Here is a 25,960-nt window from a genome sequence, read left to right on the forward strand (position 1 = left end):
AACCATTTTTTAAATTAGTTTTATTTTTTTAAGAAATATTTTTTTCTTTGCATTGTTTTTTGAGACCGCTGCAATTAAGAATGAGCTCTTTCTTTAAAAATAATCCACTTAAAAATTATGCTTTAAAAACATTTTATTTTTTCCAAGCAATTTCAGTTTTACCTTTTAATCCAGTTACTAATTATATGATGCGTTTTTACTTTCCCTTGAGTAATACTATTTTAAGGTAATGCTGCTTTTACCTTTCCCCACTTTTCTGCATCTCCAGAGAATTTATGCAGCAATAAAAATAGCTGACATTTGGATAGAAAAGATGACTTAAGCAAGAATGAGAAGGAAAAGACTGAACCCTGTGACCCTGAAGGAGCACTGGGGTCCTGTTTCTCATCACTCTGCCCATAAAAGGTTTGAAAAAGAAATTTAACCTTAAACTGATGAATCACTCTAGGACTCACTGTTCAGGCGAATGGAGGCAGCGTGCAGCAGAGTATCCTGGTACAGCTCTGCAACGTCCACCTGAGCAGTGGAAGTGACGTCGGGCCAGGTGTGGTCAGACACGTGCACCTGGAGCTGATACGAACCAGGAGGAGTTCCTTCTTTGATGCTGAGCTGACCCGAGCTCTGGTTCAGACTGAAAAATCTAAAGAAAAAGAGAAAAACTTCATTCAAGATCTTATCATCTGACAAACTGAAGAAAAAGAAGAAGAAATATAGAAGAATAAAATATTTTGATGTTCCTTGTCCCCTCCCGTAACTCCGCCCCCACATTTGAGCCAAATCAAATGGAAGAATTTAGGCTACAATTTGTCAAGAGGTGGATCAAAGGCAAATAAATGGAAGTAAATACTTTAAAAAGATATTTATTTATGCACACAGAAGCATAAACTGCAGTTCCTTTAAAGCAACACAGATAAAAAAGTCACATTTCTCATTTGTTAATCAAGAATGATTGCAGAGATTCAAATAAAACCAAAACAAAAAATACTGATGAAGAGGATTCATCATTCCTCTTCAGGGATTCAGGACTGTTTCGTTTGCAGAAAGTAAGAAGGGAAAATCAAGGCGTTGTCTGAGGACATTTTGTGTTTGTTTCATTGCTGTTTCCAGAAAAGAAACAGGTTCTTCTTCAGGTTCTTCTTTCCATTTAAAATCTGAGTATTTAAAATCTGAGCGAAGTCTCGACCATACGAGGCTTCTCTGACTAGATGAAGGTCGTTTGTCAAACATGGCTCCATGTGTCAGACTCTTGATCTGGAAAATATTGGCTCTCTGTAAAAGATGATCCAGATTACCCGCCGCAGGGTGATGAAGCTGGTTAACCTCCTCACACGGAGACAACCTTCAGAGTTTAGCCCGGGCGGATTAATTAACTGTTTCTAAGATGAGGCCAAGAGAGTTTGGAATCAAACTGGTGCAAAGGAAACAGCAATTTCTCCCTCATTTAAAGACCCGCTCCAATGAAAATCATTATTTTAGGTGTTTTTAACATGTTCCTGTAGCATTATTCTCATAATGAAGGACATCTATAAAAGCATTTAAGATTAAAACTGCATTTCAGAGTATTTATTTGTTCAAATCATTATGGATCAAGAGCAGATACAAACCCGTGGTGACGCAGCCACTGTCAAAGTCTCCCAGCTCAAGTGATGCATCCACTTGCAGACAAAAAGATCCTTAAAGTCTTCATTTCCCTTACTGAGCTGCCTTAACTGTCAAAAGTGTAGAGCTGGATAGTTCCAATATTGTCGTTTTTTTTGCTACGCTAATGTTAGCTTGGCGTTGTGAGAGGCTGTAAGCGGAGTATGAACAAAGTGAATGAGTGGAAACAAAGGGCTGATGGGAAATTAGCCAATGCTAACTTCTGCGCCAACAACTCAGAGACAAATTTCTAACAAACTCCTGCTGAGCTGCAGAAAATACGTCTTAAATGTATATATAAGGGACTCATCGGACTGCTCCCTTCGTATTTGAGTGTGGCTCTGCAGCGCAGATCTGATGGCTCTTTGCTCTACAGTCTCAGGGCGTCTACTTGAGTGTTTCAAGAGAAAAAAAGAAAGATGGCTTTCAGTATAATGCTGGGTTCACACTGGACACTGAAGCGACCCAGACCGGTGTGCGCTAGCCGTCCGCCCTCTCCTGCAATTCACACCAGACGCGCTTCTGCTGAAGCTTCTTTTTGTTTTTGCCATCATAGGTAAGCTAACAACCTAAAAATATGAAAATATATAATGTATATATTATTATATATTTTATATTATATATAATATGTGCTCCATATTTCTGCTAAGAGGAAGTAACTACTTAGTAGGCCTACACCTCTTTAATTTATCTGTTGTTGAGACAGAGAGAAGCGTTTGAGTGTGTCTGTCTGTGTTTTTTTGTGTGTGTGTGTGTGCTGTTATTATGTTTATTTTCATCTCTACAGTCTGTTTAGATGCAAAAAAATGATTGCATTTGTCAATTGTGGTGTTTTATTGTGAAAAATTGGTTTCATTTTGAAAGGAAACCAGATTTTCTCATGTATCTTGATGTAACTTTCTGCCAGAACAGATGCGGACACGCCTGGTGTGAACCACACTATAGGTTACCAAGGGCGCCCAATGGAAGCGGGATCCGTTCCCTGCTGCTTTGCAGCGCTTCCGGGTCCAATGTAAACCAGGCCTAAGGCACGAAAACTATCTGCAAAAAAACAATTCATCTTTCAAAGCTCATAACTTTGCCACAGTTTGATGTTATAATGATGGAGCAGGAAATGAAACCACAAACCTGTAGCTATTTTCAATTTACGAGTTAAAGTTCAATAAGTTGTCACACACGTGGATGTGCGAAATTTGCTCTCCACATTTGACCCATCCCCTGGGGGAGCGGTGAGCTGCAGACACAGCTGCGCTCAGGAACCATTTTGTGGTTTAAACCTCCAATCCAACACCTTAATGCTGAGTGTCAAGCAGAGAGACACTGAGTCCCATTTTTAGAGTCTTTTGGCATGACTCAGCCGGGATTTGAACTCACAACCTTCCAGTCTCAGGGCGGACACTCTAACACAAGGCCACTGATCTGGTCTTGTTTTATTTTATTTTATTTTATTTATGTTTAGCACATTTTAATCCTATGTCTTGTATAGAGCTCAGTGGATCTCAGTGGGATTTTTTCATGATAAAAATGGTTCAATAAAAATAAAGAACATCACTGGTTTTTTTATTTTGGCTAAAATTTGCCTAATCATAATTAAAAGACCACTGGGAACAATTTTACAATAGAAAAAAATATATTTGGAGTGAAGATTTCAGGAAATCAAGTGAAGCTTTTTCAACTTTTGGGTTTATGTGCTGTTTATATTCACTCCCTGTGATATGACATGTTATGATTGGCCAACTGGGGCTTTTTCTTCTGAACTCTTTCCTATTTTCCTCTGGGTTTTATCTTTTCTATATGTAAATACTCTTCAGCCTAAACCTAATCCATTCTGAGAACAAATTGCTATCTGCTGGATGCACTGATGACAAGCCGCGGTTCACGGATGTGTATGATAATTCTCTCCCAGGTGGTTCCTTTGTTCACGACTTTTCTTGTCGTCTTGTCGTTCCTCCTTGTAGGTATCTCGTTAGAAGAAAAGGTGGCAGGGAGCGCAATCAGGCTTGCCTTTCAATGCGTCCGCATGAAGCTTCACCTCATCAAACAAAATGAGTGCGCCCTTGCCGCGCTTCACTGGGAATTTTCAATACCGCTGGTTATGAAGTATTAATAGCACGGTTCCTGACAAGTCGGAACCCCTCTTCTATCTCTCCATCCTTTACGCTCTCTATTCTCTTTCATTCTTTCTTTGTTTCTTCCTTCAAACTGCCTGTTTCTCTGTCCCAGTTTTATTTTTCCTCTTTTTTTCCTTCTGTCACACCTTTGTACTGTCTGTCTTCTACTTTAAATTTGTCAGTTCCCATGCAGTTTTTATTTGTCTGCCATTTTTCCTTTTTTGCCTCTCCTGCTGCGCGTCACACAAAAGGGAAACTTTAAAGCAAATCTTTGCTGTGTAAGTTCTGACACACCATAAATCTGTTTAACATCTGCCTTTCTCTGGTTTCATTCAACCCTCATGACAGTTGTCTCAGCAGCAGTCTGCACATTCTATCACATGCAGCTTAGTTACGCATCTTCATTTTTACTATAAGATAAAAGCCTAAATTTGACCAACTTGTCTGTTTTTAATCAAACTTATTTTTTTCTGCATTTCTTTGACTTTCATAGTTTTTAATTACTCCATTGTTTAGTACAATTGAAAACAGTTTAATCTGTATTTTACTTTGTTTTGCCTGTTGCATTCATCTTCCTGCTTCTTTGCTTTTAACTCCAGATGACTGGATTTCATCTTCCTTCAGTTCACTTTTTAAAAATAAACTAGAATTTTACACATTTCTTAACATTATCCTGCGCTCAATGAAGAGAAGCTTCAGCTAAATTAGTCAGAGGATCCATGAACATAAAAGAAGTAATTTCACATTGAGATTTGTGGAACTAACTCAGAAAGCGAGGTGATGCAGGCAACCCATGGTTGACCTCTCAATTATGGGACATGTTGAGCTTCAAAGGATATATTTGTCATAATCTGCAGATATTGTCGTGTTTAGCGTTTGAAGGGTTTAAGATTTAAATAGCCTCTGTTATAAATGGAACTTCAGAGTGTGCGGATCCTAAATTTGGTCATCATCAAGGTGCAATATGTACAAGAATCATATCTTTATTGAAATACTTTTGGGTTACAGTGGATACTATTTTTTTTTTTATCAATACTTCTTTCAATTTCACATATTTTCTTGGAAATTTCTTTTCAGTTAACAGTATTACGTAAACAAAAAAGAAGATTTATAGTTGTGCACAGACTATTGTCATATTTAGGTGAAAAAAATACCTAAACAATACCATCCAATATCTCTGATTTAGTATGTAATTGTGCTTGTCTAAAGCACTGGCTGTATATGAGTACTGGACCGAGTGATGTCACCCATAGAAAATGACTTGCTTCCGGCTCCAACAAAACAAAGTGAATTCAATCGCCATTTTTTCAATGCTGAAGCCAGAACTCGTCAGTAAGCAGTGATTGGTCCAAGTTGGTCGACGTTTCTATGGCAACCACTCTTCAGGATGGAGCTCCTGCCACTTATGAAATCTTTCAAATGTTTCGAATATTGGACATGGAGCCCAGCAGGCACCACCTACTTTTATCGACACATCTGATTGGTCAGTTTAATACATTACAGAAAAATATCTTGAAAAAAATAATAAGGATTAGCAAAGCAAAAATGGTGATTCTGACAAATATAATACAGTAGCTGTTTATTTCTTAATAGAAATCTATGGGATTTTGGCTTCTTGGAGTCAGCGGGTACTTTCTGTTTGGAATGCCTGGGAGGAGGAGTCACGCAGTCCCGTATAGAGACAATGGTCTCAATGGAGTATCAGGCTCATTGTGGTAAAGAACTACATCCCATCCATGTTATTTACATTGGTCTTTATATTAGTCATCTTTTACTTCCTTGCTCACTTTGACTCAACCATCTTTGCTTTCACTTTCATTGCTGCATTTAAGTCACCTCTGCAACCTTGTCAAAGTCTAACCAGATGAGACCGGGGTACCTGTTTGTTTTGTCTTCAAAGCGGTACACTTTCTCGCTCCAGTCATCAAGGTCAGGAGACTGAATTTGTCCGAGTGGTGTCACTGGGAGAATACCTGTCAGGAGGTGGAACATCAAAGACAAAATTAAAAAGGGCATTAGCTAATGTAATTAGTCATGGATACAAAAAACCCCTGTGGTATGGTAAGACCCCAACATGAAGAGTGAAGGAGAACATGTGGGAGCTTCTTTAAGGAGATAAGACTTCAAGCTGCACCTTTTTGGATGCATGTTTGCCCATGAGGGAGGTGAGCACTCACAAAAAGTACAAGTTCTGTGCCTCTCCCTCCCTCAAAACCCCAAGCAGTGTTGTAATCTCTTTAGCCATGAAATCTGTGTTTCTTTCAAAATGTTTGTGTGCCCACCAAAGTTTGGAGTAAAGCTGGAGTTAATTGTTTTCTTGAGTGCATGCTGTCGAGGTTCTGGACGGATTCGTATTAAAATGTTAATGCACTTCATGCGAAAAGACCCCGGAGAGGGAATCCACAAAAATACATTATAGAAAACTTTAGTTTTTCATCAAATTACAGCCGGCTGACAGATGGTATGAAGCACTAAATAAGTGATGTGAGCTGCAGCGAGAGGCTTTGAGCATTCAACTGTGACAAGTACAATCCTTACAACATGAACATGCAGCGCTCGAGAGGTGGTGGAAGAACACCAGAGAAGCTGAAGGTTAGCCAGGCCATCTGTGATCAAATAGTCTGAAGATCAACTGGGACAATCCATTATGAGTGAATGACAAATGTTATGTTGTGCTGCTATCAAAAGGTTGGCTTCAAGGAAAGCAGCTCGGCTCAGCTCAGCCATGTTTCACCTTGAAGCTCACAAATGATCCGTACATAATACAAATTCAAACTTCTAAAAAGGATTGAAAATTTTGTATGGGACTCACGCAGAAAATGGCTTTAGTTCATATCTCAAAATGTTTGTTTACTGTGATAAATGATAGAAATAAAATCAGTAAAAGCTTAATTTTTAGCTAAGGTCTTGAACATTTTTGAAGGACAGAATGATATAAAAATAGGGGAAAACATAGACCAAAACTGTAAAAAAAAAAAAAAAAAAGCATTTTTTTTTTTGTTTTCGTGTTTTTTTAAATTATAAATAGTGATTTTTACTTAGAATTTATTAAAATTGTATTTACATTTCTAAAATTCCTCAGTTATGTGCTTTTCTGTTGAATATAACTCCACCTGGCTTGTTGATCCCAATTTTTCACTATTTTAGTTGCTGCATCTTGGTCTATATCACCTGATTTCCGTTGAAAGTCCCATCATGTCTCACTTTTTTCATGTTGTAAAAGGCATTTTCGCCTTCCATCCATCCATTTTCCTGACCGCTTTGTCCCTTTCGGGGTCGCGGGGGTGCCGGAGCCTATCCCGGCTACTGAAGGGCGAAGGCGGGGTACACCCTGGACAGGTCGCCAGTCTGTCACAGGGCCTCAATCACACACTCATTCACTCACACATTCACACCTAGGGCCAATTCAGAGTCACCAATTAACCTATGAAGCATGTTTTTGGACGGTGGGAGGAAGCCGGAGTCCCCGGTGAAAACCCACGCATGCACGGGGAGAACATGCAAACTCCACACAGAAAGGTCCCAGCCGGGATTTTGAACCGGGGCCTTCTTGCTGTGAGGCAAGAGCGCTAACCACTGCGCCACCGTGCAGCCCCATTTTCGCCTTATTGTGGCTAATTTATTTAACTTTTTGTCTTCTGTAATTGTGTTTCCTTAACAATGAAACAACATCAACAAATTTTGAGGATTTGTCTTGGGTAAAAAAAAAAAAAAAAGATCTACCATCTCAACTAGAGGCCCTTCTTTTGTTTAAAAGGTTACGTCAAGTGAAAAATGTAAGGTATTCTTCTTTTCTTGCCAATTGATGCACAAACTTTTTTTTATTATTCCACAGAAAATTCTGCAGGATTAAATAAAGCCCTGCCCTTTTCAGTTTTTGCTTCAGCCAAGAGCCTCAGACACAAATTCAAAAGATTTAAGCAGACCCAAATGTTGACCAGATGAAACACTGACATGTGCATACCAGACAGACATGTGCATTTTATATTTTACTGGACTGAGGTATTAAAGGTTTGTCTAGTGGCTCAGCATCAATGCAACATATTGTGTTGGTTGTCTTGGAGTGCATATTCTGGTCCCAGACCAAGAACCACTGACCAGGCCTGGAAACCGCTGACCCAGACCAGGAAAACAAAATCATAGTTTATAGAGTTTAACACATGGAAGAATACACATCCAAACTTACCTTCAAAACTGTAGACAATGAAGTGAATATGCCCGGGTGAGTGCGGGTGGTCATTTCTGTCTCCAATGACAACCGTCAGTGTGCTTGTTGAGCTCATTGGAGGAGAGCCGCTGTCAATCATAAGAACCGGGAGGCGGTACTCTTTCTGTCGCTCTCGATCAAATGATCTAAGGGCGGTGATGGCGGCGCTGCCATTCCGAAAGTCAGTCAGATTAAAATTGGTGGCGTCAGACGTGAGCATGAGGAGCCGCACCGAGAAGGGACTACCATTGGTGGAGGTGTCACGGTCAGTGATGTGAAGAAGGAAGGAGGTTTCATTCATTCGTACCGCCTGGGGTGCTGGAGTGTTCTCCCAAACAACAGGTTTGTAAGAGGCTTCAAACTCAGGGCCATTGTCGTTAATGTCAAGTACTGTAACCATGACGATGGCAGTGCCCATCAAGGGCGGATGACCAGCATCTGTAGCAAGAACCATAATCTTGTGTTGAGAGATTTTCTCCCTGTCCAGGGAATTGGCCACAACCACCCATCCAGACTGGTCCACCAGGAACTGGTTGTAGGGATCTGAGTCCTTTGAAATACTGTAGGAAAAACGCCCATTTTGTCCTGAGTCTAGATCGGATGCTGTAACCTGAGCAACAATCGTTCCCACAGGGACATCTTCTGACATAGCAGGTGACTCATAGAACTGAGGGAAGAAGACAGGCGCATGGTCATTAGAGTCCTCCACTTGAATGAGGCAGTAGGCTAAGCTAAAAAAGTCATTATCTTCAGCCTTTAGGGTCAGATTGAAAGTCCTCTCCTGAGGTTTTTCAAAGTCCACCTTTTTCTTTAGTTTTATCACCCCACGTCTGTTAATTTTGTCTGTCTCTATGAAGAACTTTCTGTCTTGGTCGCCACCAACAATGCTGAAGGTTACAACTGCGTTTTCACCCCGATCTCCATCTGTAGCAGAAACTACAAGAATTTCAGTGTTCACCTCCAGGTCCTCAGTCACCTGAAAGACATAAAGAGATGTTATTTTTGTATGTTGTTGATAATGCTGAGAGTCTTCAGGAAGGGAAACTCACCTGAGCAGAGTAGACCCTCTGAGTAAAAACGGGCGGGTGGTCGTTAACATCTAGAACCATGATGGTGGCTGTCCCTGTCCCGGACAAACCTCCCCCATCACGGGCCTCCACCACCACCAGATATTTGTCCTGCACCTCCCGATCCAAAGAGCGCAGAACCGTGTAGATGGTTCCAGTGGTGGTGTTGATGGAGAAGAGGTTGAGATTGATTTCATTCCGAATGTTCTTGATGATGCTGTAGGTGAGCATGGCATTCCTGCCCTCATTGGGGTCATCCAGGTCTGTCGCACGCATCTCCATAATGGAGGTATCTGCTGGCGAGTTTTCAGGAACTTGACCAACAAAACATCCGTCAATTTCCAGAGCTGGGCATGGAAAGAAAGGTGCATTGTCGTTGATGTCTTTGACTTCTAGAAGCACGTCAGCGAATCCCGTTAGCCCAGCTCCTCCTTCGTCAGTGGCGAGGACGAGGAACCTCCATGCAGGGCGGTCTTCGCGGTCAAGGCGACGCTGAGCATAGATTCTTCCAGTGCGTTCGTCAATGGTAAACTCACTCCCCGCTCCTTGGCCGTGGAGGGAGTAGCGGAGGGCAGTCTGGTCAGCTTCTTGATCTGGATCTGTAGCTGAAACCTACAAAAATGAAGAGGTTTTACCATGTGGTCTTGAAAGTAAAATAATGTTGTGGAATTAATGTCTAGGACTTCTTATCATTTCACAATCCGGAATCAAAACAGAATGCACAATGATCGGTACAATGCCAACCTTTAAATTACCTCTCCAATCATCTTTTGATCAGTTATAAAAGTGTTCCCTGTGGTCTTTAATCCTGATTATGCCCTTTTTAGTCAAAATCACTGAAGTGATGTCATTTTCTAGGACGTAGTTTCTGCAGAGCAACAGTAGTTCATCAAAATTCCGCTTTGAGTTGTGGATAGAATTGGTGTGGAGTAAACCTGCACTTAGATCCCATCATACCTTTGTTTACACTCTCTTCCACTAGCTTACAGCCCATCATAACCCCAACCTAACATTAGTGGTGCAACAAAAGTGGTGAGTAAATTTGAAACTATCTAGCTGTGCAGTTTTGAGCCAGAGCCAGAACACATACATGGATCTATGTCTGCAAGTGGATGCATCCGAATGGAGTGGAGTTCTTGTGGCCCGCCGACTATAGTCTGTAAGTAACAACTACAATCTTTTTCAAACTGCATTTTTTGTCTGCTCCTCATTTACAATAATTTGTATGGTGAAATACTCAGAAATTCAATTTTAATCTTCATTTCTTAATATATGTCCTTAATCATGAGAAACATACTATAAGAACATGTTGAAAACACTAAAAACACAATTTCCAATAGAGTGTCTCTTTAATTTCCTAAGGAATTGGCTGTTTTTCATTACATGAGCTGGAACAAAACACATTTTCCTCGCAGGTAAATATAGCTCTGTCATCACCATTTTGTTGTAAGCTGGTCAAAGGTGAGATGTAGACAATTCACTACACTTCAGTAGCATTTGTTTTCTTGGAAAGAAACAATTTCTTTTTGCTGTTGTTCTGTCTCGCCTTATCTAAACAGCTGAAAAGCTATTTTACTGTGAAAAGTGTCAACCCCAGCAACTAGGGCACACAACAGGGAACTGGTTGCAGTAGCTGCCCCTGTACACACACACTCCTCGGCAAAGGAATAAATAATTCTCTGTAGCTTTGTCCTTCTGCTTAATTAACCTGCCTTTTTGCTATCTCTCTGAACGAGGGGACAAGAGCAGCACCACCGAGACGAGCTCACATCTGTCACCGAGACACACAATGCAATTAAAAGTTAATAGACTCCGACAAAGGAAGAAAAAGTACACTTTTACCCTTTCTTCTCACCAGAGGGTTTGTTTACAGAAACCTTTGAAGTTCTCCCCCTTCCCCTCCACAGCCACCTCCCAAATGTTGACTCCCTGCATTTCCTGACAATGTGATGCAGGAACACGGCATTAGAGATGAGTGGTAGTGGCACCACAGAGGATGCTGTCGCACAGGTGAAGTCAAGAAATATTCATTTCAAATTGGATTTCCTCCTCTGTTCACTATCTGCTGAATTGTATTAGTATATGGGGCTGGGAGCTGCATGGGGTGGGGGGCAGCTGTTTGGCGTGCACTAGAAAAAAAACTATTGGAAGCTTTAGAGAAGAAACGAATGCGCAGCAAATCAATTTGAGCGAGCGAGGGGAAGCAGGCCCAGGTTGAGGACGAGGTGACACATTCCCCTTTCTTGCCCTTCTAGACGCACCTCCACATTCTTAATCTGATTAAGCTTGGCGGCATATGTAAATTACTGTGAATTACAGAAGATGGGTGTGACAAAAGGGGAACGAAAGCCACAGAAGAAAGGGGTCAATGCTGACTTTGTGGAGGCAACTTTTGAAACAGTGGACACTTGGTTTCAGGAGGATTCAGTTACAACAAACCTGAGGGCCTCCTTCAGCTGTGGTTGTGTTAAAAATGTGTTTGTGTAAAGAGATCAGATCTCAGCTGAGGTGTTGCTTCAGGCTAATTCCCCTGCAGAGCGTAACCAACACCATCAGATTTTCCTGCAGTAAACCTAATAGATTTTCATATATTGCTATCATAAACTTTGGTGAGAGTTCTAGTGTTTTTAGATTTTCTTTTGCAAAGTTCTCTGGGAGAAAATTTGATTTGTAGCTATAGTTAAAAAGAAGCTAATGAAAACATTTTGTCAAGCCATCTATTCATTCCTTTTGCTGTACCACCTCATAGGGTTCCAGTAAGGCTGAAATGTATCGCAGCATGCACTTGGAGAAAGAAAACTTAGCATTTTTAATGTAGTATTTGTGTTTAAAATGTAATATTTTCATCTTAAAGGGGCATGAAAATCAACTTTTTGAGTTTATCAGTGTATCATACTGTTCATACCTTACTATAAAGAACCCCAAAGTGGTATTTTGATCACACATTTCTGAGTATTCTTGTGAAAACCGGCACTCGCAACAGCAGCCCCTTCCATACTCACGAAAATGAGCGGGTTCTCACATGCTGACATCACAAAGTTAGAACCACCCCCTCCAGGAAGAGCCCGCTCTGCCCCCAGGCTAGCACAAATACTTTCTCCACAAAGCTAGCGGTGATCAGCTAGCTTTGCTAGCATGTTGGGATGGATTGTGAACGTATACAAGAATGGCGCAAGGAGTTGGGGAAATTGGGAAGATGGCAGGAGAAAGGGAGCAGACTATTCCTGGTGGGGAAAGGGAGCAGACTATTTCCTAGTAGAAAAAGAGAGAAGACTATGTCCTGGTGGAGAAATGGAGCAGACTATTTCCTGGGGGAGAAAGGGAGCAGACTATTTCCTGGGGGAGAAAGGGAGAAGACTATTTGCTGGTGGAAAGAGCGAGCGACAAATTGGATAAACTGGTTGGAAAATGAATTACTAAGAAAAGGCAGAAAGGTGCGTGTGTAAAATATTTTTGATAAGGAGATTGATGATGCTTCAAAGAGAAAAGGAACATTCATAGCCAGTGTTAATCAGAACAACGTTCTCATCCTTTCAATAAATCCTGAAATGCTAATTTGTTGTTGTATTGGCATTTTTTGACTAAATATCACTGCAGAATTTACCCATTAGCCATCACCATTCTATCTGTGTCAAATTTTGGGGATAAATACCCAGACTGCACTGTATGTACATCAATGAAAAAAATGTATTTATATATTTTTTGTTTTTCTTCGTGGACACGCTGACAAAGACTGCTGTAAGCTGATGTCATGAAATGGGCCCCACCCTCAAGGAGCAAAAGGCGGTGCTGCAGAGATCGAGTCGCTTTACTTCCGAGTATGAAAGGAGTTCCCAAAAATTGCTGATATTTCATAAATGTTTTTTTTAGTGTTTTAAAGGTAATTTATGATCATATGGACAAAATTTACTCAGAAAAACGTACTCAGAAAAAACATGGTATGGCTTTTTTAATCCAAATTTACAAAAAAACTAGGTCACTGCCATAATTTGTTTCAGTTTAGTTTGAATAGATTAATTCAGTGCTTTTTATTTTTTGTAAAACAAACAAACACCCACCTCCAATATGAAAACAGGAAGCTGGGTGAGCTCCTCCGTCACAGCTGCGTGGTATTCAGTCTGACTGAAGACCGGCGCCTCGTCGTTGCGGTTGACCACGTGAACCAGCACCAGAGTCTCATTCTCCCACTTTCCATCGGACGCCACCAGCCGGAGCTCATACTGCTGCTCCATCTCATAATCAAGAGGCTGGGCCACAAAGATGGTTCCCACTTCAGGTTCCACGTCGAACGTCCCCATGGTGTTTCCCGAGGTGATCTGGTAGCGCAGTTTGGCGTTGGCGCCTGAAAGAAAGAACAATTATCCAGTTTATAAACTGTTGATTTCTGATCCACCACTTTTTATTTGAGCTCTTGAAATATATAAAGAAGGTTATAAAAGGAATTTAGGACAACTAAACAAAGAGAAAGAACTGCTCTGCTGAAAATATCTCCAAATATTTTAACACCATTTCTTGTTTAAATCAAAACACCAGGGCTGCAGTTAAAATAAATATGCAAGTTCTGATAGCAAAATATATTGGAGTTCTACCGACATTTCTTGCAACCCAGAGCACCTCAGGCAAAAGAACAGTGCTACTAATTTATCCAGACTTGTCTATCAGAGTTTTTACTGTGAAAGAATTTTTATAAATGTTATTGGAGAAACTGTAGACAGACACAAGGTATTTATCCAGTATGTATCCAAAAATTTGACTGGCAGCAGGAAAACATGCATACAAGCACACACAAACTGTGTGGACAGCAGCAACAAATACCAGACATGAGAGGAGAAATCCATGCATCTCCCTCACAGTGGGACTCATTAGACACTCTCCCGTCCACACTTCCTGCATCTCAGCCTCACAGACGCTCAGCTGCAAACAGAGGTGTTATTCCGTTGCCTCAAAAAACATGAAATATGCTTAAAATGATTTCCTAGAGACAAACCAGAAAACTTACCCTAAACTTTAAATCAGATCTAAGTTTTTATCTTTGCAAAGTGCTTTTTTTATTTTCTACTTTTTAAGTATTTAACCTGCCCGCCATTTTTTACTTTAAATTTTAGTCAATTATTTCCATCTTTTAACTGAGTTTCTAAACATCTCTCCTTTGTTTTGTCGCGTCTTGTTCATCAAAGTGCAACAAATGGACATTATGTGGTTATATAAGTGCAAATATGTTATTTATTATTCACAACTGCAACACTACATCACTCTATGGTTGGGGTCTGTAAGCTGAATCTCTTATTTTTTTATAGAAAAATACTAATACTTGAATAAATCACAAGTTTGAGTTATTGTTTCAGCTAACAAACTTTGTCATTGAAGTTTACAAGTCGAATAACTGAGCAAAAAAAATGAGAAAAACCTTCAGAGTGATCAATATTTTTATATTCATTCAAATGTTTTTACATTTTTTTAAGTTGGATTCTACATCAATGTTAGGATATTTATAATTGATACTAAAAAAATAAAAAAAATAAAAATGAAGGTCCGCCAAAGTTGCATTCATAGAAAAATGTCACTTTTGACTTTCTGGCATTTTTTATTCAAATAAACCTGCTGTAGCAGGACGATCTTATTTGACACAAGATGTATTCTGTGTTGAAAAGAACTTGCATGTCTTGTTGTCCAAAGTAAAAGAAATTAAAATTATTTTACATAAGAATGTTGTAATCCAATTATTCTAATTATTTAAAAGCTACAATTTATAAATTGATTGTTTAATAGCCATAAAAACATAAAGTGTAATTTTTAAACTTTGGTCCATAAAAAATTGACCCAAATGGCTCTTTAAGCATCAAAAGTCTATTAATATCATTTAGTGACACTGGCTGTACATATTTTTGAATTTAAACTGCAAAAATTGAATCTAAAATAAAAAAAAGACACTTGTTTCGAGACAGAATGTCTCGTTTTTAAGAAATATCAGGAACGTTTTTCAACTGCAAAATATTTTTAGCTTAAGAAAATGTGACTACAATATTTTTCTTAGGAGAAGAATTCATGGTAGGACTATTTTCTTTCCCTATTTTGCTTATTTAAATTAATTTAGTCAAATTGTAAGATTTTTTTTAACTTATAAAAGGCCTGTTTGCACTGTTCATAGTTTAAATTCTTTATTTTTTTATATTTATATTCTAAACCTAACTTTTATATATTATTTTAAACACCTTGAAAGAATCCTAACTTCATTAAACGTGGTCAAAAGAATAAAGAAAATTCAATAAAGGAAATTCTGATCCTTTTTCCATTTGTAGACTTCCTCTGCCCTTTCCTCTCTTTGATTCATCCTTTCCGTTTGTCCGTTTCCCTCTCTTAAAGAAGTCAAAAGATGCCAACACATAAATCAACACAACATGAACACACATGCATGTGTGCGCACACAGATGCATGCTCATAGCCCAGAGGCAGGTCTGCTTGCATCCAGCTTGCTCTCCCATTTTTGCAGCACCAAGGAGACTTTAGGAGACAAACACCATCTGTGGAGACGTGGAGGACCTTCATTACGACACTGGGTTGTGCATGTGTTTGTGTGTGTGTGAGGAGAAACTTAAGTGCACCGGTCCATCACAGCCTTTAGGCGCGATCCATCGTGACACTCGCCGAGCCGCTCGGTGCTCGTGTGTAAATGGGAGTGTGTGTAAATGTGTGTAAGGGGAGTAGCTACAGTGGTTTTTGCCTAAGGCGGCCTCCCTAATGATCAGTGTGGCCATATGGTGTTACCCCCACCACGTACACACACACTGACACACACACCCGCGTACACACACGTGCACACTAGGGGATAGGTCTGATTTAATTCACAGCATAGCAGGAGACCCCAAATTGAGATTAAGGTCAGATCTCTGCTCCTCATGAGATAGACCTGAGGGTACAGTTGTCCCTGAGCATCGACTGCAGGTCATCACTCTGAAGGACTCAACTTATTACGGAGGGAAGTTTTTTTTTTTTTTGAACCAGCATAAAAAAATCACATGTTGATGCCTCAAATAGCTGCAGTTTTAATGACTAGAGTTGGGGTTCACTGCAGTTTTATACATGATTTTAAAAATAACAACAGTGTTGATAGAACTGTGGCTTCCAAAAAGGCTCACAGCTACAAGTTTTTCCTTCACATAAATTAATGTGGTGGCCTGGTTAAGCATTAAATAAGGGATGCTAATGTTCTCCTATGAGATTTTAGCCACATTTATACGAATTACTGAATTGACTAGATTTTAATTTCCTCTAAATTGTAATCAGTGTTTAAGAACTTGGTGGTTTTTTTTTTTTACAAGTTTTTGTGGCATTTCTTCACAGTATCACCAAAAGTATTTGCTCAATTATCCAAATGATCAGAATCAGGTGTCCTAATCACTTAGCCTGGCCACAGGTGTATAAAATCAAGCCCTGTTTTTTTTTACAAACATTAGTGACAGAATGTACTCAAAGCAAGATCCATAAAGAGATGGATGACAGAGTCTAGTGTGGATGAACTGGACTGGCCTGCACAGAGTCCTGACCTGAACTCAATAGGACATCTTTGGGATGAATTAGAGCAGAGACTGAGAGCCAGCTCTTCTCCACCAACATCAGTGTGTGACCTGACCAATGCGCTTTTGGAAGACTGGTCCAAAATTCCTATAAGCACACTCCTCAACCTTGTGGTTCCCAGAAGAGTTGAAGCTGTAAAAGCTGCAAAAAGTGGACCGACGTAATATTGAACTCTATGGGTTAGGAACGGGATGGACCTTCAGTTCACCTGTGAGGTAAAGCAGGTGAGTGGATACTTTTGGTAATATAGTGTATGAAGAGAAAATGCTTTTCTGAGTATTTCTTTGATCAAATAACTGATAACTGTTTGAAAAATAGAGCATTTATGACATAGAAAATACGCAGAGCTCCATGCTCTGATGCATCCACTTAGACGACTAGATCCATGAACATGTTTGTTTTCCTTGTCTGAGCTGGCATCTGACTCAAAATGGTACTGTTGCACCGCTAATGTTAGGTTAGAGGTTTAAGGGGCTGTAAGCTAGTGGGAGAGCGTGTAAACAACTCTGAGGCAAATTTCTACAGTCACTCTGCAGAAACAACAGGATTTTTGATTTTGCTTAAAAATGGCATAATCATAACTTAAAGACCACTGCAAACACATTTAATAGAAGTCCACTGCCATGTAAATCTGTAAAGTTTGTTGTTAGCTCTATTTAAATGTAAATTAAATAGATTCTTATTAGACAAAAAATAAATAAGCTAGATAAGAGGACTGTTTTTTTCTGTTGCTTACTTGTATTGGGTGTTATTTTGCATGCTTTTACAAAGTTTGTGTCTTTTTTTAGATTTTCTTGTCCTCCTGTATTTCATATTTTAAAGACTACCTAGACTAAATGTTAAATCATGCAACAATCTTTGCCGTTGTGCACATTGATAGGTGTGGATGCAGAAAACTTGTTTTTTCTGGATATCAGGTGCTGCAGCCCAGTGAGTGCAGTCTGACCCCTTTAAAACTCAAAACTTTGTCAGTAGGGAAACTTTTGTTAGCTTTTTATTTATTTATTTATTTTCTCCAGTTTCCTCAGAAAAGCCCAAATAATTTCTCTTTGGAGCGATGAAGAAAGTGTTTTTGAGTTTGAATGGAATCTGCATTAAATTAGGAGCGAGCGTGCATGATTGTGTGTCACACTGTGAGTTCTATGATGGATTGGGGACGATGGCCCTCTAATGTAAGCTGGTGTAAAGGCTCCGCCTCCATGCAACCTTGAGCAGAATGAGTTGGCTCCAGCCACAGCTGTAGCTTTTGATGTGTCCTCGGTCACAAAGATGATGAGGTTCAGCTTACACTACTGTGTAAATAAGAAGCAATTTAGAACCTTACAGGTGCAATTTTTAACCTTAGATTGTGTTTTTCAACATTTTCTACACTAATTTTTGTGTTGTTTTCTTTAAAAAAAAAAGAGCACCTACCTTGCAGACCCTCACATGCTGACACAGACATATTTAGTCATGCATAACATGGATAACATCAATGTTTATTGCCTGGGCTTTGACCTAATTGCACTTGCGCTCCTACTGAGCTTTCCTTTGGGAGAGATCATGCTAAACTCCCACCAAGCGGGAATTAATTCAGAGCCTACATTGGAGGCAATGAACAGCAGGATAGTTTTCTGGCGAGCCGTGTGGCAGCAGGCGTGCGGCGCAGGAACGAGCAGAGTGCCGAGCGCTTAAGTACCCCATCATAATCTAAAAGGTGTGCTGCAGAAAGAGGAGCTTTGGCGTGGGGATGCAGACTCAACTTGGCTGACAGGCTTTAAATTATTTATCAGACATGTTACTCATTCTGACTGGAATATGTTTGGATTAAAACTAGCAATCTGGGCTCGCCAGATCCAGCAGCATCACCTCAGATACGTGACCGGCCGCTCACACATTCGTCAGTATCACTCACTGCAGGGCCCGTGCGTGTTCACTAAACCCAAAGGCGACTCTTAACTCAAAGACCAGACTCAGCAGAAATGAGGAAAAAAATCCGCTTGATCTCATTACCAAATACTCCTAGTTCTGCAAATTTTCTTCCAGCAGGACCGAGTGGATTCAGAAAACACACCAGCGACAAAAGCTGCAGGCTTTAATCAGCTTTAGGACCAGACAGGAGGTGTAGTAATCTTAACCCACCTCTCATATTCCCTCCACCTTTGGGTGCTGAAATAAAAGCAGAACTTTGTGAATGTGTGTAATTGGTTTGCTGGGCTGGTGCTTTGCGGTTGGGTGGAAGGTCACGGGTCCTTCAGCACCTGTCAGCTGTGGTCATTATGTTCAACACACCCATAGCTTTAGCCAAGGTGACTGAAGCCGCTCCAGAGGACGCAACCTTCAGTAAAGTTTACAGCTCATCTACTCTCAGACGGCAGCTTTAACTCTTGAATCAGTGACATTTGAGGAGCCTCTTGGTGTCTGGAGCTTTTTCACATCAGCTGACATCCTGAAGTCTTACGAAACAGACATAAAACAGGTTCTGTCACCCATACCTCAATACTGATTTTGAAGACTCACTCTTGATCAAAATTGTGTTTTTATATTTAGGAAATGAAGCTCAAAAATGCCTTTTTGAGTATTCCTTTTCTCAAAACGTTGTGAATCAGGAGAAGGTGAAAAAATGTGGTTTGAAAAAAACCTCCCTTCCCTCCATCCAGGTCCTGGATAAAGGGAAGGTCAGAACCAATAATCCTCTCCATCTGATCTGTTTTAACAAAATGAAACAATTCATCCCCTCAAATACTTACATCAAGTGGATCTGGCTCTAATTCTTGTGTTCAGGCTGAACTAAACCACCAGTCTCAACAGATCTACGTCTGTTGTGTGTGTGTGTGACAGAAATAACAGCTCAGGATTAAACCTGTCTTTTTTTCCACTCATGAGAGCTGACTCAGCAGAGATCAGATCCTCAGTTTTAGTTAATCCCACTCATACCTCCCACCTTTCTGCAGTTTGGAAGGTTTTTAGAGGGGTGGGGGTAGAGCCAGGATGGATGACTCTCCACATCCTAGTCTCTGAAATCCCATAGGGAGTAAGGTTGAAGGTTGTTTACTAATTACAACAGCTTCTCTGGCAACACACACGCATCAGAGGGAGAATCAGCAGGTCTTTGCCATCTTAGCATCATTTAATCCCATGTTCAGCGTCTTTCTGAACCTCACAGGGATTAGTCTCAGGGGAATGAGTGTTAACGGAGACATTTCCAGTAACAAATGCACTTAAGAGAAGCAAAAGAATAAAGAAAGCTCAGGCTCACATATCATAGAAGGACTATTTTTGGAGTTCCAAATCACTCACACTTAGTGTGAAATGATTGAATCGTTTTAAATGTCTCAAAAAACAAGAAAAACGAAGTTTGAAAAAAAAAAAAAAGTTTTTTTTTTTGTTCTTTTCTTCTACTACCTTTCTGAGGTTGCCACAGTGAATCATCAGCCTCCATTGAACTGATCCTCAGCCTCTACATCCATGAATCTCCTATGTTCTTCCTGGTAACTCCGACCTCAGCATCATCATGATAACATCCCTCTTCTCAACGTCTCCAAACCATCTCAATCTGCTTCCCTGATCTCCAAAACATCCAACATGAGCTGTTCCTCTGATAGATTCATCATATCCATCCTCGTCACTTCAAAAGAGAACCTCTACATCTTCATCTCTGGCTGCTCTCACTACAGTCTTCTACATCTTTCATTTCTCATCACACATAAAATCTTCATCCACTCGTTTCAACCTTTTGCACCTGCCTCTTCACCTCTTTCCAACACACTCCATACTGTTGACCCTAGAACTTAAAGTCCTCCTTCACTTCTGCTCCCTGTAAACTCATCTGTTCTCTTGAGTCTCATTTACACACAGATATTCTTCACTTTGTGCTAAGTCTCTCTATACTTCTGTCCGTTCTCTTCTTTTTATTCAGTCCCACTTTTTCTGAGCCAACTTCTTTTCTCACTTCTGAACTTCTTCGCTGCACCACCAAGTCTCCAAGTCCAAGTCTCCTTATCTGCTTTCCTCTCACTTCAGCTGGAGCTGTCCAGTCATCGGAGAACATTCTGATCACGCAAATCCTCGTTCTTTTTGTTAAACTTCCACTACTTGGTTTTCTGCTCTGCCCTTATCCTCTTCATCATCTTCATGCCACCATTCTATGTTGTTTGGCTACATTCTCCCCAGTCACAACATTCATTTAAAGTTCCATTTCCAGGAACATCATTTCTTCTTTAAAAGTTTAAATGAAAAAAAAAGTCACTAAAGAGGTGTTACAGATCGGGATTTACAGCTTTGGTAAATGTTTACACGTAAATTCACAACCTTTAGAGAGTAAGGAGACCGTTTCACGAGAAACCCTCTGCTTGAATTTCAAAGTGCTCACTTCTATAATATGTGAAAAAAATAAAAAAATAAAATGCCCTACATTGGACCATACACATACTAATGACCTCAAATACAAATATGCTGAAATAGTGGGAAAAGAATTAAACAGTTGTCAAATAAGCACGGTGTAAGCACTGGGGTCAAAAAGAAAAAACGACTTCCCCTCAGCAAAGACTTTAACGTCTGTGAAAACTCTCATAGTCTGTCGATCACTTTAAAATTATCAAACTCAAAGAAATAAGAAATGTTGCTACTGCTACTATTTTTAGTCATTACATTGTTATTATCAGGATTACATGCTGCTCTTGTAAAGTTTGTATGGATTTGTGCGTTTTTGCACCCACTGCTGCTATTTATCAACACACATTGTGTGGAACTCTGAATAAAAAAAAAATAATAAAACTTGAGAGACTTGGAACCGACAACAAAAACCAGCTGCTATTATGAACGGAACAGAAACGGAGAAAGAGACGCTTGTTTTTTTTTTCCTCTGATATTTTTGATTTTCTTTTTTTTTTTTAGCTCCTGCTGCTTATTGGTTTTGAGCGGAGGAGGAAGACGAACGAGGGACAAACACAAACAAAGAGACAAACATCAAAACTGCCGACCTCAAGGGAGCAGCAGCACTCGCTAACGAGCTGCGACAGCGAGCGAAGAAGAGGGAGGAGAGGAAGAAAAGAGGAGCAGGAAGGAGAGACAGTGAGGAGACGAGGTGAGAAGTCAGAACAAGAAAAAAACTGCAAAAAAAATATGCAAAAAGACAAAGTAATTACAAAATTCCGAAATCTTTAGGCCTCACTATTACAGCTAAAAAATCATAGTAAGTAATAATAAAACACAAAGTTCCAGAAAAAAACTTTAAAACCTTCTTTTATTTGTTTACAGCAGTGAGAAGAGCAACAAAGGAGTCATGTTCTTAAAAAAGAGAGAAATTATGTAAATAAAGAGCCAAAAAGATGAAGACATCTTGTAACTTAATGGGTTTAGAAACATGTAAAAGTACTAAATTGTACGACAAATAATGTAAACAAAACTGAAACACACAAATGAGAGAGAGAAAAAATCCTCGTCTTAATGTAAGACCCAATCCAAGTAGAGAAAATAACTTCAGGGCGCAACATGGAAAACCGAAAAGAGTTTGACTCTAACTGACCTTCGTCTTCATCATTTGCAGTGACGGTGATGAGGATGAATCCAACCTCCTTGTCTTCCTCCACGCTCACCTCATACACGGGCTGGGCAAACGCCGGCGCGTTGTCGTTTACGTCCGTGATGAAGATCCTGACGTACGCCGTGTCTGAGAGAGATAAAGACTTAGGCTGATGACGTCACAACTCTTTGCACATTTATCAAAAACTGTTCGAGGTTAAAGGTCTCCATTTTAATCACAAAATCTTTGAACATAGTGGTTATTTTGAGGAAGGCTGGGCAGAGCCTTCTACATTTATCACTGGATGGCATCATAAATCAGTCCGAGGAAAAGGCTGCACTGTATTTCAATGCAGTGAATAAATACAATTTATTTACTTTTATAGATATTATGTTCAAATCTTACCAAGAAAATTTGCTGCAAATAGTAAGACTGACCAACAAATCTATTTAGTTTGTGTGCATAACAGAAAAGGAGATGCAAAAAAGGTTAATATGAATGACCCCAAAGTGCTTCTGAACTCGGATGTAGAAATTTTTCACTTCGGCTGAAATTTCTTCTGTTAATTCTGCAACAGCCATGCTGCTTGAAGTCTCTATCCAATCATGTTCTGAGCTATTTTCATTGTGATGATGCCTTTTTTAGCCAAAATAAAAAAAACAGTCATTTTCTGGGACATAGTTTCTGCAGAGCAGCAGAAGTTCACAAACAAGCGCTTTTCCAAATTGCACTTTTTTAATTTCCTCCATCATCAGTAAAATGCAACAATAATGTGTTAAAAAACACCCCAAACTCAATTTTCAGCTCACTACCGAAAGGCCTGAAGTATCTCTTAAGTATTAATAAAGTCACCGCTGTACCTGTGTTTGGCTGGCCCTGTTGGCCCGATCGCGCAGACTCGGAACTATCCTGTGACTGAACCTCGATTAGGTAGGAAGCCTTCTGCTCGCGGTCAAAAGAGGCGCGAGTGACGATGACTCCACTGGCTGAGTCAATGCTGAAGAACTGAGAATCTCCGCTCTCGTCTTTCAGGATGGTGTAGTGGATCTGAGGAAAGTAGACGTAGGAATTTTAAAAAAAGAGAAGCAGATTAACACCAATCTTTAAGGAAGCTCTTTCTTACCATCCCGTGCAGACCGGAGTCCAGGTCTGTGGCTGAAACCTGAGCCACCGAAGTGCCAACCTGAGCTCCTTCAGGAACTGTGGCCTCATAGGTGGATGACAGGAAGAAAGGAACGTTGTCGTTGACGTCTGAAGAAAGAAATAAACGTCAAGTAAAACAGTTACAATTAAAAGATCGAAAGTGCATGTTCAAACGAGAAAGTAGTTAGGAATAAAATAGTCCTCGGTGTGCAGTTGGTCAGAAAATGAAGTTGGACTGTATCTACACTTTCTAATAAAATGAGTTATTAGTGTGGAATTATCCTCCAAACACCCTGAAGAGCCCACAAAGCAGCTTGTCAGCTCACTTTCAAGCTCTGCTAAGCCAATTACAGAGTGCGAGTCTGTTCAAAGCCAGTCGAAATCAGGAAGTGTCTGCTCTGCTCTTCACTCCACCTTCCTGCAGATGCTGTGTGGGAAATGAGTCAGTGTGAAAGACGAGGTAACTCAGAGTATAAACCGTTAACCCTGAAGGTTTTCATCCATATCTTTGTTGCTTTTTTTATTTCCAGAGATGGACAGTAATGAGCTACCCCTCATTACTTTGTCTCTTTTAAAGCTTTTGCTCATTATGATTGTTTCTGTTGATGGCTTCCTTAGCTTTGATGCTCCGGTTATATGATGTTTCTTTGACAAAAAACATCTTTTTAAACGGTCAGTTCATTAGAGGTGCTCTTTTATTTTCTATCCTAATGATAATTATATTTTTTCACTCTTTTTTTAAAGTCCTTAGGATAAAAGGACTGATTTCTTCTTTCAATTAGGAACATTTGTGAACACTTGTGGTGATCATGGGGGCTGGAGGAAAATGACTGTAACCATCTCTTCAAGCTTGAATTTTATTAACATCTCATTTAACTCATTATTTTGTGTGTTTGCTGTAACTCTTGTGCGTTGTAAATACTGACTTCAAGATTCCTATCTCATTAGCATGATCAAAACTTTCCTTAAAGATCCATTGTACATAGTTTGGTCCATGTCGTTTTCTCTGTAGTTCATTATCATTCCACCAGGGGCAGTAGAAGGACTTTTCCTCCTCATTTCAAAATGGCAGCTTCCATGAAAGCTCTGAAGCACTTTTGGCGGGAAAAGTTTTGGTAATTTTATGGAGCGAATAACACATCTATTGTGATTTATTTTACTACAGAGTGTAACAAATGTAAAATTAGTTGATTTATTTATTTTAATAAAAAAGTTTCACCATGTTAAACACGTGTGTATCAAATTTGAGTCAGTAGGTAAATAAAGTTTCGTTTCCACTAAGAGGTCTGGTTCGGTAGGGAGTGGTACGGTATGGTCCAGCTAATTCTGCCTAGCGTTTTCACTCAGTTAAGCATCCCTTCCACTAAACGGTGGAAGGGATGCTTTTCACAGCAAATATGTGGTGTAGATCGCTAGCCTGCCACTAGCTCACCCTGTATTACTTGCCAAAGATGGCAAGGAACGTTTGCAGTTCCACCGCAGACCAGGCCTTGCTGTTGTTTGGAGGCATTTTTATTATAGACTTGTTACCAAAAGAGTACACAGGAAACCACAAAAACCCAAAAGCTTGCAAACGTTGGAAACGTTAGCTCAAATGAGCGCTAAATTGGCACCTTCTAATGTCGTTGACGTTTTCTGCCAATCATCGGGTGGCCACAGCGGCTCCGCCCTTTAAATTAAATTTTTTTTCAATGGATCTACAACCGATGGGGTCGGTACTGTTAAATGGGTCCATTTTACAATGGAAACGCTCAAAACACAAGACCGGACCGTACTATATTGTAGCATACCAGACTGCTCAGTGGAAATTAGGCTAAAGATTCTTTCAACATTTTATATCTTAAACATTTCTGAAAGCCAAAACTGACCAAATCACCCAAGAAACATTATTGGTGCTATCAATGACTCGAACAAAAAAATGCATTTTTTTTGTGTATTTCAAGGTTTTAAAAAAAACATTTTCATTCAAAAAGAATAATGTTCAGTCAATTCTTTGATATAGTGGGCCTTACAAGGTTAAATCTATCCGGAACCTAACCCTCAACAATATAAAACACTTCGCAGTTCCTGTCTTACCAGTCACATTGATGTAGACTGTGGTGAAGGAAGCCAGTGGCACAGCAGCAACGTTTTGCACCCGGACTCTTAGTATGAAGAAGCTGGTTGTCTCGTAGTCGAGGTTTTCAGCGACCAGGATAGATGCCGAGCCGTCCGCTCGGTTGGGTTTGATGTAGAAGCGCACCGGCATGTTGGTTTCTGGAACCTGACCTTCCTCCAGGTTGTAGGTCACACGTGGGTCACCGAGGGGGGACGTCGCTTTGATGGTCTGATGAGAAAAAATTGATGTTTTCAATTTATGTAAAGTTTGTTCTATATGTTACTAAAAAAAACATTATTTGAGTCTTATTGTGGCCCATGTGTCCAGATTGCTAAACTGACCTCAAAACCATTGATCAGATAGTGGATGTAATATCAAATCTATGTGTCCAAACTGCATTGGAGTACACTTTAAAAGACAAATAAATCTATATTGTTATGATAATGATAAAAAATATTAATAAGCGAGCGTTCATGAAAGTGTAGACCAATACTTTCACAGCATCATTTAGTACCGGTACTCTTTCAGATTCATTCCTCCTCACCCACTTTGGACACAATCACACGAAAAACATTTTCATCCAGCTGCTGTAAAGAGACGGATAATTTATCTCTTCTT

The 25,960-nt window shown here is 39.9% G+C and overlaps 1 protein-coding gene across 1 annotated transcript in view; it reads right to left on the bottom strand.

Annotated features, from left to right (window-relative positions):
• The window catches only part of si:dkey-22o22.2 (neural-cadherin), a 148,052-nt gene that overhangs the window by 16,801 nt on the left and 105,291 nt on the right, over positions 1 to 25,960 (bottom strand). Inside the window, exons 13-21 of the mRNA XM_024267063.2 lie at positions 25,321 to 25,570; positions 23,225 to 23,352; positions 22,962 to 23,148; positions 22,105 to 22,248; positions 13,082 to 13,365; positions 9,006 to 9,635; positions 7,936 to 8,932; positions 5,629 to 5,722; positions 456 to 640 (exon numbers count right to left, since the gene is read on the bottom strand). Of these exons, the coding sequence (XP_024122831.1) occupies positions 456 to 640; positions 5,629 to 5,722; positions 7,936 to 8,932; positions 9,006 to 9,635; positions 13,082 to 13,365; positions 22,105 to 22,248; positions 22,962 to 23,148; positions 23,225 to 23,352; positions 25,321 to 25,570 (2,899 nt within the window). The remainder of the gene's footprint in view (positions 1 to 455; positions 641 to 5,628; positions 5,723 to 7,935; positions 8,933 to 9,005; positions 9,636 to 13,081; positions 13,366 to 22,104; positions 22,249 to 22,961; positions 23,149 to 23,224; positions 23,353 to 25,320; positions 25,571 to 25,960) is intronic.

Source organism: Oryzias melastigma, linkage group LG16 (genome assembly GCF_002922805.2).
Source record: "Oryzias melastigma strain HK-1 linkage group LG16, ASM292280v2, whole genome shotgun sequence".
Taxonomy (NCBI): Eukaryota; Metazoa; Chordata; class Actinopteri; order Beloniformes; family Adrianichthyidae; genus Oryzias; species Oryzias melastigma.